This window comes from Sinohyriopsis cumingii, chromosome 13 (assembly GCF_028554795.1).
Source record: "Sinohyriopsis cumingii isolate HCF-2022 chromosome 13, ASM2855479v2, whole genome shotgun sequence".
Taxonomy (NCBI): domain Eukaryota; kingdom Metazoa; phylum Mollusca; class Bivalvia; order Unionida; family Unionidae; genus Sinohyriopsis; species Sinohyriopsis cumingii.
Window position 1 is genome coordinate 11,053,093 of NC_142973.1, and position 14,342 is coordinate 11,067,434.

Below are 14,342 nucleotides of genomic sequence, written 5' to 3' on the forward strand. Positions count from 1 at the left end.
GTGAAATGTAAATGATTCATATATGAACTGTTATCATATTTCCTCTCTTTCTTCAATTCTAGAAAAGAAAACTTTTAAAAAAGACTTTATTACTGAACAAATTTAAAACAAAAAAGTAATAGATATAAAAAAAATCAAAACTTTGGGAAAAACTGAAAATCATCATGTGAAATGGGATTGTGAATACACATTTGTTCCCAAAAATTATTCCTACTATTTAATGCTATTTTACCAAAAACAATAGTTTTTTTAAAAACTGTTTAAGGTAAAAAGCAACAGTCAACACTTTCAACCCAACTGCATATTAATTTGTGCAGCATGAGAAATGAAACATTAATGACTGAGAGTTTCAGATTTTCTATAGTTAATATGTAAAATCATGAACTTTAAAACAATATTTTCCATATTTATGTTTAAGTCATACATTTTTTATTTTAAAATTTTCTTAATAGGTAAAAATATAAATTTGTAATAGGAAATGGAATAATGCTTTTTTGTTTTGTCCTTCTGTGAGACTGGGCCATCCAGTTTAAAAATAAAGCAGCTGTCTGATAAAAAATTTTGGCTGTCCAGAAACTACTTGCTTCATTAGAAGTAATAATGTAGTGTGTTTGTGATTTGCATTTTTAACATAGTTATTCTGCTACAATGTCTGCAGTGTGGCAGCTTTTATAGTGATGTCTTAGCACTAGGGCATCATGTCACAGACATGTAGCATCATGTCCAACCCAGTCACATTATCCTGACACCAGACCAACCAGTCCCAACACTAACCTCTTAATGCTGAGCGCCTAGCAGGCAGCTTTTAGTACCATTTTTATAAGTCTCTGGTATGACTTGGCCTGGGTTTGAACCCGCGACCGCATCAGAGACAGATGCTCTAACCGCTAGGCCACTGGAGCAGTAGAAGTACCAATGGAAAAATTAATTTAAACAGGAAACACGACCAACTATTTCTTTCAAACTTAGACAACTATTTCCAACACCGATCTCCATTTCCTGGTAAACCACCTAAACAAAGAAGTGATTGTCTTGTTTTGAATTTAGTGATTTATATTAGGAAAGACAATCTTTTGACATGAATATTCTGAAATGGGTCTATTGTTATGGAAAGAACAAATTAAATAACTGATGGTGGAGATTCATAAATGGTGGAATAAATGAGGCTTTTGTCTGTTAGTGTTCAAATTATTAACTTTATCCAAATTTTAGACTGACAGATGGTAGAAGGTATAGGTGGCAGGAAGATGGTGAAATTGGCCTGGTACATTTAATTTAGACTACGTTCCAGAGCAGCATCGAATACCCTAGCACATACAGAAATTCAACTTCTTCCATACAGATTTGGGTACACACATTTATACAATATGAATATATCACATTAAATTACTTAAAGGTCACTTTACCATGAAAGAGAAACAATCCTATAATGTTGACAGCAAGCCCAGCACAACCAACAATAAGCAGTAGTTTGGGATCCTTGATCTCTTCAACTTCTACAATTCTTTTTAATGCCTCAACTAAGATGGAAAAACACAGTGCAATCAAGAAAACTGAATTCACCAAGGCACCAAGCACTTCTGCTCTAGCCCAGCCAAACGTGTTTTTCCGTGTCCGCCATTTAGATATCTGTTGAATTAAATAATTGTGAAAAGTGCAAGTTATTAATGGAAAACATCATGGTATTTGAACAAGAAAAAAACATAACAAGATAGATTAGACAAATAAAAATTAAGAGAAGATGAAGATATCATGGTATGGATAGAATGGTAATGCTTTGTAAAATGAGAAATTGATAGCAACTGATATGAAAGGCATATGAATTAAATATGTTAATATGACCTACAATAAACTTCAAAATTCTGAAAATTATATTTTTATAACAATATGTCATTAAAATTAATAAAACAAGTTTTTACACAAAATTCTCTGGCATTTTCAAAAAAAAAATATTTAAACACAAATATGATGTTGTGACAGTACTTTTCAAATGGCAAACAAGACTGTATCATACCATCAAACGATGCCCTTGTGCAAAAGCTTCGACTACGGTCTATCTGGAACCTATGATAATCAAAACTGCCATGAAATACCTAAATAGAGATACTAACCCTCACGGAAGCAAAGCCAACGATGAGTGCAACAACATCTGACAGCATGTGGAAGGAATCTGCCACAAGAGCTATGGAATTAGTCATATAGCCAACAATTATCTCCACCAAAAAGAATGATGCTGTCAATGCAAGCATGAACAGGAGACGACAGGTTTTCCCACTGTAACGACCCATTCTGTTGCTTCTATTTTAAAACTGAAATATACACAAGTTCAATTTTAACAAAAAATTCCAAGATCATTAAAGCTGCAACATTTACACATGTAAATGACAGTTCAGTTTACAGCCATAAACATTTAACTGGTATAAATGAATAATGCTTGTGACTGTCAGGAACTACTATTGCAAGGATAATTTTCTGCATCCCTGTTTAACAGGTCTGTTTATTAGAAAATTTCTGTTAAATTTTCATTCTTTTCTTAAACTATATATATAACTTTCACATCAAATGTAACATTGCTAGGAAAAATGAAGTCCATGAGAATTGGTTGTACATTACAGAACAAAAAGCAGTGCACTGCAGAAAGTATTTCACCCCTCAATGAACAAAATTATGTAAACGTATAAAGAGAAAATTGTTTACATCAATAGTCTTAATTACTATATTCCATTCCAAGATGGAACAGCACCTCTACCATGTTTATAAACTGCGATGTATTCAGTATTGAAGACATGATGAGAAAGTATTTGTTTTTAATGATGAGTTCCAATAGTAAGAACTGTATATAAATCTCTTTTAATTCTCAGTTTACATAGAGAACAAATTATTTTTTAAATGTCTTACATAATTCTGTTCTTAAAAATGATGGAAGCATTAAAAAAAATTAGACGTATGGAATCATATACGATTTCACTGGATTCATTTCTGATAAAGTATTGGCATTTGATTGCACTTTAAATTATAATTGGTTAGACAAAGCGTGAATTTATGGCTTTTCACAAAGCCAGTTTTCAGTGTGGGATTGTGTTTTATTGGAGATTAATTTGCTTCAATCGGAAAAACTTTGGATCATTCAGAAATATCATTGCATACAACTTAACTTTAAAATCACAATTGCACAAAGAAGTATATTTTCTTTTCAGTCTCGGAAACAACCTGCCACAGATGAATTTTCTGAACCTCCAAATCCAACGAAAAAGAAAGATAGCGTCAACTCTGAGGAGAAGAAGGAGAGTCAATCTCTGAAATTTGTTAGAAAATGTAAGAACAAGGGGAAATGTGAACTGATAACTGAGTTACATCCTTGATAACTGAATAATATATAACCTACCTAGCTGTGTGGGTCTGTTTGCATATAAAATGATTTGAGAAGATCATAACAGAATATGTTGTGAAGTTGAAAATACAATAAAGTATAAAATAATCCTCTGATGCATATATAAAATGTACACACAGTAACACATAGTTAAAAAGGAAAACATTTTCACAAAAATCAGATTATATGTTTCTTACAAAATACTATACAAATATTTCTCATTATTCAGCACAAGTCAAGAAATCTTAAAAAATCATTTGTTTCCACCAATAACGATGAATCTTAAACATCACTTGTTTCCACCAATAATGAGAAATCTTAAACATCATTTGTTTCCACCAATAATGAGAAATCTTAAACATCATTTGCTGCCACCAATAATGAGGAATCTTAAACAACATTTGTTTCCACCAATAATGAGGAATCTTAAACATCATTTGTTTCCACCTATAATGAGGAATCTTAAACATCATTTGTTTCAACCAATAATGAGAAATTACAGCTATTGGCTCATGAGATTTTAATTTTGACTCATGAGATTCTGGAGTCAAGGGTCAAAGGACTCTTCAGTTTTGAAATATATCAAGAACCCTGATGAAGATAACTTAATGGTCTTATTGCTGACTTTTCAATAACAATTAGCTTAACAATTATCAGCTTTTTAAAGTTCTTGCATCTTTTCAAAATAAGCCAAGAACAAAGTGCAGCGGACGACTATTGACAACTGATATGGACATGAACAGTGACAACTGAAAACTTTTAACATCTTTAATTTTATGAAAAAGAAGCTGTGAGAAGATACTGTTTTCTTCAATAATATAACACCTCTTGCTAAATTATTAAATCACACTCGTATTTATTTCTGATGCAAAAGTAGGCAAGACTTCAAGAAATTGGCATGATTATTGTAAAATACAGGAAGTGTCTGTGTGTGTGATTTTGATTTTTAATGTAGCTTTAAAAAAATTTCAGTCATATCGCTACAATGTCTGCTGTATGGCAGTTTATAGTGATGTTTAACACTGGGCATAATGCCACAGACATGTAGCATGATGTCCCACCCAGTCACATTATCCTGACACCAGGCTGACCAGTCCTAACACTAACCTCTTAATGCTATGTGTCAAGAGAGGCAGCTGTTAGTACCATTTTTTTATAAGTCTTTGGTATGACTTGGCCAGGGATCGAACCCATAACCTCCCTCATCCAAGGCAGATGCTCTAACCACTAGGCCACCAGAGCAGTCAAAAAAATAGGCATGTAACAATCATATTAAGATTTATGTTCATGTCATAACAGCGATGTTTCACTTTACTGTAAAACTGAACATCATTCACCTGGCATTATTAAAATAACCTAGTCAGTCTTAAGTGTTAAGTATTCTCTTGCCTGTGATCTCAGAAAACTCAAAACTACCAAAACCTAGAAAGAAACATTTGATCCCACTATGCCTCAAGCTTTTTAAGTTCTATTGTACAAAAATCAAAACACATTCAATCCAAACGAAACACAGGTATAAGTACCTAACAGAAAATCCATTATAAGTCAGTTAATATGTTTGCTGACTGACATCTTTAAAAAAAACACAATAATAAAACTGAAGTTCAGGAGAAATTATGAAAAGTTGACCAATTTCTGATTTAAAGATTTCATGCATACACAATCAGTCCTCAAATTGATATCAGTTTATTTCAAAATCATCCACTGTCACACTACTCCCAACTCCTCGAAACCTATTCACTCGCACAGACTGATCTGTAAGGCAGATGAACACGTATACTGTACTGTGTAGTCCAGGAAGTGGAAAAAAACTGTAACCTAACTCTACAGACTGATATGTAAGGCAGATGAACACGTAAACTGTACTGTGTAGTCCAGGAAGTGGAAAAGACTGTAACCTAACTCTACTTATATACCACTTTAATACTGAGCAAAGAAATTTAACGACAGCCTTACTCTACGGTGTGAACGGTGTGAGTAACTTTCATACCAAAATTGCACGCCATTTCTTTTTCAAACACTTTAACCCTGTGGGATCATGTGCTATTAAACATAACCCTATTGAGGTTAAGATAAACTAAATAAATCAGAACGAAGAAGAAAACAAAATTAAAAAGCTATTATTTCATAAAAAATACCTAAATTTGGTGGCTCAAGTGAGCCATGCATCTGATGAAATGAAGCAGCCCTTAATGGCCTAAAATACTGAATAAAAATCACCAACAACACGTGGTCTGTCTGAATGTATTTTGTTATCTTGTCATGGATGAGAATGATATATAATTTATAAAAGCGAATTGTATGTCTGTCTGTGATCTGGAAATACAGCAAGTAAATCACATGAAAGAGAAATTCCTACCACTGACAGGCATTCTAAAGCGGAAAAGACCGTCAAGTTCATATGTGTATCAGTAAGGTATCATATCAGGGGCTGTGGATCATGAATCATATCAATATGTGGCACAGGTGCATTGTTTTACCCAAGGTGCAAAGAAATACCAAAATGAACTGAAACAACAGAACACATTCAAAACACCAAAATGCACTTCAATTATATTGTATATACCATAGTGTATCATTACTTGTGTAGGGATAATTCATAACTTTTATAATCTAATATATTTATATAATAGAATATCTTGTTTTTCACTACTGCTGACATGCGATGCAGCAGTAAATTTTACAGGTAACAGTTGGAGAGTAAAGTAATAAGATGGAAACTGCTCATTCTGGCAACAGTTTCGAAGGTAAAATGTTTTTCATTATTAACAGCATGTATTACAATGTATACATTGGTTTATTGCTTAAGCTATTAATAATAAATAAATGTTAATAATTATTCATTAAGTGATTATATTAAGATCAAAAATGAACAATTGGTCATTATAACATACTTTAATTAAATTTTTTGCTTTTGACAAAGAGCATCAATTAAATATGGATTAATTAAATATAGTTGTTATACCCACTTACTCTAAAAATATTTTACTATAAATTATGCTTTTATTTTTTAAAATTAAATTATGCTATTAGTAGCGACAGTACACGTTACATTGTTATGTAACTAATATTAAATTATTAAAGGTATGAATTATTCACACACAACTAATGAGACACTATGGTATAATTGAAGTGTAATTCCAGGTTTTCAATGCATTCCAGTGTTTTGGAGTTTCTATACCTGTTAAGACGGCAACCCAGGTTAGGTCTGATGTTAGCCTAGCAATCCTCAACTGCTAAAAAACCATTGGGGTAGGCATTTTAAATTAGTAGATTGATCATAGCAACCCACCTGTAACAGCATGGCAACCCAGTTTGTGGTCATGACCCATGGGTCAAAAACCACTGCTCTAACTGGAAAGAAAACTTACTGTATGAAATGTTCTGGCTGTTGGATGGCCCTTCCCCCATCCTGCACAATCTGCTGTGGAAATTGGTTATCCGATGGTAGTTTGGGAGCGGGTCACCCACTCAACCCATTAGACCAACAACTTTCTTTTATTTTTCTGAAATGGCTGGTGGTAGTCATGACAGGAAGAAGAAAAAAGGCAGAGAAAAACTTGGTCTACCCCATCCCCTAGGACAACATGTAGTTCTCTGCTTTTAATGCCAGAAGAAAAAAATTGGATATCTACTTCTTGGTAATTAAGTCACAATAATTTGCCAATTTTTGCAGCAAACATATTATACTTCTCTCTTTTCATAACAATTCTGTAAACACCTGAGCACGTCAACTACATACAAATAATCCCATACATTCACTTGTCTTTTTCTCCACTGGACACAATCTGTTGATATGCCAGTAAAGCTCTTTTTGCAGCTTTGGCAAAGATTTCTTAAGCCTTCCTTTTTGTCACCACTTACTTTTTGGGATCAATGTGCAATCATTTCTTTTCCTTCTCAATGAGAGCCTTTTTCCTTTCAAGCTGGTGCTTGTATTGGCGACATGCAGTGTGCATATTCTGACAGACAGCAACATCTGTTCTCTCATGCAAGGAATCTTTCATCTTATTGGGATGATTTCACTTTTTCCAGATGCCTTCTGAGCTTCATTTTTTCCATATGCAGCTTTTTCATAGGTGCTGTTCCAAACTGTTCCAACTGCAATTACCATAATTCAGATCTTTCTTGCAGAGGTCGCAAAATGCCAGTCCTCTAGCGTTCAGTTTTCTTATAAACTAACCAACTAAATTTCTATCAGCTTTTCACTCCAGCCATTCCCATTTCCATGTTTTTTAAACCTTTATCTAAACTTTCCATGTCATGGTCTCTGTCAACAACTCGGGAATGCCATGTTGTGCAAGCATGCTTCTTCTTTCCATTGCCATCAGTTTTTATTACATGAAAATTCATTAGATGAATTTAAACTTTTGACCGATCAGATTAGTCTTTATGAGACTCTTGTGCTAAGAAATATATGAAATGAATACTTTACAAGGGTCATTGCTGAATAGGACCTGTCCAACTGTTTTTTATATATAAAAAAACTGATCGGAAATGATATAAAAACAGGCTATATCAAGAAAAATCTGATTCAAGTCAGGAGAAGAGTGGAATTTCGCTTTTTAAAACAGGGAAAAAATCATGTCTGTCTCTTTGACTATTTCTTTCTTCTAACTCTAAAATCTCGAACCTTCCCTGTTTTTATAGTTCCCTTTCTAATACCAATCTTTCCTTTTCCGATTCCCTTCTTTCCTTTTCGAGATGATGTTCCCCTTCCAATCTTTCCATTTCTAATACCAATCTTTCCTTTTCCAATTCCCTTTCTTTTGCCAGTTCATCCCTTTCTTTTGCTTGTTCTTCATTTATGAATTTCCAAAGATTTTCCCCTTCATTACCCAGTTGTTTTCCCAATTCAGCTAGATCCTTTAGCGAAGTCATGATCATTTGGTCATAAGATCTAAGTAAAGTTGTTTAGAGGTTGTCAAACAACAATTAAAAATCTTAGTTATCAAGGCGGCAAAAATGGGGTGGCTGGGTAATTGGCACACTCAAGGCCAATAACTAATTATAACTAAAGGCCGAAGGTGTGCCCACAAATAAAAACATTCTTCTAGAATATAGTTATCTGCAATTAAGTATGCAAATTAGGGACATATATGTCATCCCGGACTGTCAATAATTTCTGAGCAAATGGTAATTGGAGATGTTCGCTGTTTCCTACAAAGATTCTTTCTAATTGCTTTAGTAATTTAATGTATTTCATTTTATCCCAGAAATTAACTTTGCAATGAATTTTAAAAAATGTGTAGTTGTAAATGTGTCACGTGCTTGTTTCTGGACAGTATTTGGGAGCATATGGGCAGTATTTGGGTATATATGGACAGTATCTGGGTAGCATTAGGGTGTATTTGGGTAGTACTGGGGTGTATTTGGGTAAATCGTGTCACCTTCGTCCATAATGTATTCACCGTGCGGAGTCTTGGAGGGTACATGACGGCCGTGTGAATAGTCTTTGTAAAATTCAGTACACCGCCTCGTACGGATATTTCTCATCAACTACACGTGTTGACCATTAGGATAGGGGCCCCGAGTGGCCGAGTGGTCTAAAGCTCTCAACGTTACGGATCATTCCCTCTCACCTGTCTGCGTGAGTTCGAATCTCGGGTTCTAGTCCTACATGTAAGACATCGACGCTGATATTTTACGCCCAAAAAATAAATATCAGCGTCCAGGCCTTACATGTAGGACTAGGGTTCGGCCAATGTGGGTATGTGAGAACGCTTGCCAATAGCTTCTCGTCGGTCGGTGGTTCTTCTTCAACTAGTCCTACAATGTAAGACATAGCACATGATGGTTTTGTTTTAGTGCTTCATCGGGTAACGAGTTTTACGTTGTAAGACTATTCCTCCACCATTTATATTGGCCGCCATGTATAGCCTATCATGTGCTGAAAAATGGCGTTAAACTTAAAACCTACAACAACAACAACCATTAGAATATGTATGAAAAGTTTACCTGTATATATTCCTTGGTATAACTGCAATATTCCAACACTTTTGCACACTTCACCCACATAATATGCACACTATCTCTACTTTATAGTCATGATTACGCTTAGTGTGATGTCACACTGCCAGTTACGGATGAATTTGTGCCCGACACTATATTGTCGTTCTGAGTGCAAAGCCTTTAGGCCTTTCAAGGTGACCACTTTCAGTCATAATGTGAATGAAACGATATTTACATAAAGCACTGCATCTTGAATAAATCTTGAAAAACTGTAATCAAAGTAATAATATATTCTTGGATTTTATTTTTATTTTTTTATTTGTTAAGTCACCAAGGCCGAGTAGAGACACAGTTCATTAACCGGACGTCAGGTGCCTTCCTGGTTAATGCAACGCTTTTAAAGGCCTGCTTGATTCATAATATTGAAACAATTCTTCCATCAAATCGATAAAGAATTTAGGCATATTCTCATTACGGTGAAAGAGTATGGATTTGCATCAAATAAATAGGGGAGAATGTTGTCACACCTCTTTGCTACTTGCATGTTCTCTGTGACTGAAATTTCGTTATATATGTAATATGGGGAACAATGGGGTAGCTAAAGCAGACATCAGATCTAAACTGCTCCTGGACAAATTGACTGTATAGTATAAAGAACACGAACTGTAGCAGTTGTTAATACAGGGAAAATACATTTTGTCAAGGTAGACAATAATAAATGTAAAAGAGAAATAACGAATAACAATAACTGAATTGGTATCTTAGAAAAAAATACAAAAGTGGACGTGGGTGAGATATTCAATGAAACATAAACTGAAGCCAAATGAAACATTTTCCATCTGTCCCACTTAAAACTGGATTAAAATTTGAAGGTTTGTACTAAAAATGAACCAACATGCATTATGTTGAATCTGAATGATATCCGCTTCGCCTCCTTAGTACGTAATCCAAAAACATGGCATAGCTAATATAGAAAAGTACATTATTTACTTTTATGAGTGTTAGCAGCGGGGAGGCTGGACAGACCAAGGCACAGAGGCGTTCATTTTCGAAATCCGGCCTTACATCAAGGTGCGATCAGAACGTTGATGACTGAGTTGACACATGCAGTCCACGTGCTGCCGAGTGCTGGTTTCGAAACGCTAGCATTCGAAGCATAAAAGGAGGGCCACAGACCGTCTCCATGAAGCGTCCATTTTTGTAATCGGCCCTTACGTCAAGGTGTTGCCAGTGATCGGTCGTTGTCGGGTTTTTGTGAATGTATTTGTCCGCGTTTGTACACTGCACTTAAGCTGATAATTAAAAAGTCATTGGAATGATAAAGACTGATTCTGCGCTAACTATGGAATCTCATATAGCAAAATTAGCTCGACAACGACTGGAGGCAATTGAGAAATATCCTCTCGTCCGTAATACTGTCAAACAGCAACTACAACAGCGTCAGGAGGCCAGAGAGGAATTTTCAAAAGTGCAGCAGACTTTTTTTAAACTTCTTCGATCGCTGCAGCAAACCGCTTTAGCGACTGGGAAATAAGGAGAAAGAACTATAATTTAAAAAAAAAAAAACATTCCTAGAGAATAGCTGATACTCAACCACAATTATTGGGAGGTATTGAGGAAGCTAGTACTGAGATAGGTGATGCTAAGGATCTTGTTACACTAGAAACAGCAGCAGAAGATCAGTCACCAAAAGTTAAAGTTTATATCGCATTGCTGTCGCCTATCGGTGCTCCGCAAGTCAAAAGTGACGATGGAACTTTAAAAAAAAAAAATTAGCCAGTCAGTGGACGAGTATATTAGACGAGCAGAGAAAGAAGGAGAACAAAGACAGGAAGGAATGCAGAAGGCAACTTGACCAAGCAAGAGAAGATGGGAAACGAAGACAGGAAAGAATGTGTGGGCAACTTAAACGAGAAGGAGAAAAAAGGGAACGAGAAAAAGAAGAAATGGAACGAGAAAGACAAGAAAAGGAACGAGAAAAAGAGAGAACAAAGGAAACGAGAAAGAGAAGAAAGGGAACGAGAAAGAGTAATAAATAGGCCTGAAGCAAGGAAGACTAAAACGGATGAAACAACTGGGAGTGATCTGATCGCCAGCAATCGTGTCACTCGTGGAAGTGGTCTTGTTGACATGTGTCCCAATAACGTTCTTGCCGTCGTTGATCGACTAGAAATTCTGATTGATGGGAGACAATAGTTCCCCAGAAATCATCAATGAAGCAGCTTATAATTGTCTGCGATTATTTACAGGTGGTATCATGGACATCAGTGTTTACCGGGCACTTATCGATTAAATTAACGATGATTACTACAGCGACTGTTCGACACAACTGTCAATTATGCAAATATATCAGTTACGATAAAATAATGATCGTACACAATGCTCAACGTGGACCTGAACACGTCAGGGTGAAATTTTCAGGATTACCGATATATAAAGTTACCTACAGAGATGGAATCGTAGATGTTGTTCAAGGTTTATTTAGAACGGTAATCACAAAAGCGATTCCGATTGCAAAGGAACTGGGAATGAAAGTCATTGACGTTGTTCGTGACAGGGTTATTAGTACCATTCTTCATGTTGCTGGTAATCATTCTCAGCAATCAAACAAAGACTCGCACGACTAATACACACATCGCCAGCGGTCAGACCGCAAATGCTAGCATTCCGCCGGTAAGATTGGCCAAAACCGAAGCGATGACAGAAAGTGTCGGTAAAATAATAAATCAAGGTGCAAATGAACGACTGAAAGAATTAGCTGGTATGCCACTGACAAAACAACAAGCCGCTGAGAGAGAGAAAATATAACAGCAAATCTGATAGCAGGAAGTTGTCTTGATTCACTAGTGAATCGTCGACGTCGCTTTAAATATCAGCGAACATAAATAGAATGTTCAAGCGCGTATCTGATCACTCATTTGACATGGACGTCCTCTTCCTTTAATATGAATTAATGGATGATTTCCAGCATTATTCTTATGATGCACGTGTACCTGAAACGCGTGGACGAATCGAACTACAAGTTCAGGATGCAGGTAGATATTTACTGCCCGAGGAGACTTTCCTTGAGACTGAAGGTCGACTTTTGAGAAAATGATAATACAGCGTATGGAATTGGGATCGAGTAGATCTTGTTAATAATGGTGTTATTGCGTTGTTCAACAGTGCCATATACATGATTGATGGAAATAGTACTGAATCATGTATCTAAAATGTTGACGTTGCTACAAAGATTATCGGGTCAGCACGGTACAGCGATGCTTATTCGCAGTCTGCTGGTCCATCAATGATGTTCGCGAAAGATACCACTGCTCACCCCGAGAACCCTATCATAACACTGAACGCCGCTGGAACTGAAGTTGCAGCGATCAATGAAAATTTAAACCCAGATTCTCAGCACGTCAATCGATGTTAAACGATGATAAAGAATTTTCATGTGCAATTCCACTATCACATATCTTTGGATTTTGCCGTAACGTGAGAAAAGTTATCTTTGGCACCAAACACAAAGTGGTGCTTGTCAGAAACGCCATCGACAGTTATGTAATCTGAGGAGATGCTGCTGCAGCTGATGGTAAAGTAACACTAACAAAGCTTTCGTTGCGGATGACAACAATGACGCAATCGCTGACGGAAGAACAACGGCTGATCTCTTTCATGGATAGTGACGAAAAATCGCATTGTCATTGTTGACAATGACCTCAAATTGTATTAAAAGTAGTGTTGCTGAGTTATTCTCATGGCAGATAGCATCACAACAGGGAGTTTCAGCACCACGACATATATTTATAGCGCATCAGGATAATGACCGAGTAGGAGTAGTAAATGGGGTCACCCTAGCGACAATGGGAATTAGCATTACAGAGACCCCTGGGTCACTCTAGCGACAATGGAAATTTAACATGAAGAAAAATCGTGGGTCACTCTGGCGACAAGGGAAATTTAACATAGAGAAAAATCGTGGGTCACTCTGGCGACAAGGGAAATGAACATAGAGAAAAATCGTGGGACTGTTGAGCGTCAAGGGGAATTGAACATGGGAATAGAGTGTGGGTCTGTCTAGGGACTAGGGGAATTTAACATATGGAAATTGAACATGGTGGGTCTGTATAGCGTCAAGGGGAATTGAACATGGTGGGATTGTCTAGGGACAATGATGGTAGAGGGTCAAACACAACAGAGACAGAAACATACATACACTAGTACAAGCGTGAGATTTATATATAAAGCATTACCAAGACCTGAAATCTTGCTGGGGTGTTCAAAAATTTGCATAATTGTAATGATGCTATAAATAGCTATAATCAAGGAAATGCTCAACGACAAAATGGATGTGACTAAAAGTAACGTTAAAATGACGAAATTGTCCCAGAATTTAAAGGAAAATAAACATATCCCCGAAAATTAAGTTACAATGGTTTAGACTAAAATGGATAAAATTAGTAACTACTTACAATATCAACTTCTGTGACGATCATGGATAAATACCTATGTATCTATAATCAGCTGAAATTCCTATGAAATCCCACTATCTATTTATAGCTCCAACTTGTGGGTTTTTCCTTTGGAAAATCCCACTATCTTTTTATAGCCTCAGCTTGAGTGACGTTCCTGTTTATGAATTCTAGCATATATGTATAGCTACAAAATGTGGAAATCCCCAAGTCCATATTTATAGTCTCAAAATTTCCAGCGTCAGTGACGTCACTGTACTGAACACTAGGGGGATAAATGGCAACAGTGTTGCAAGTGGCTGACCTGAATACGCGCTACTGTAGGTAGGTAGGTAGAGTGTATCTGATAGGGATAAAGTGAGTTTTATAGGGACAAACAGAGACCAATACACACACACACACACACACACACACACAACATACGCGCGCAGACTCACACACACACACACACACACACACACAGAGGGAAGAGGAAAAAACAAACCCCAAAATATACTATCCACACTCGGGAGGAAGAAAAAAAACCAACCAAATATACGATCTACACAACGTACGCGAACAAACAC

General features: G+C 36.1%; 1 protein-coding gene across 1 annotated transcript in view; it reads right to left on the bottom strand.

Annotated features, from left to right (window-relative positions):
* Positions 1-9,494, bottom strand: part of LOC149784940 (uncharacterized) — a 40,894-nt gene extending 31,400 nt beyond the window's left edge. Inside the window, exons 1-3 of the mRNA XM_089978576.1 lie at positions 9,329-9,494; positions 2,112-2,309; positions 1,407-1,629 (exon numbers count right to left, since the gene is read on the bottom strand). Coding sequence (XP_089834702.1) covers positions 1,407-1,629; positions 2,112-2,288 — 400 coding nt within the window. The 5' untranslated portion in view covers positions 2,289-2,309; positions 9,329-9,494. The remainder of the gene's footprint in view (positions 1-1,406; positions 1,630-2,111; positions 2,310-9,328) is intronic.
* Between the last annotated feature and the right edge of the window lie 4,848 nt (positions 9,495-14,342).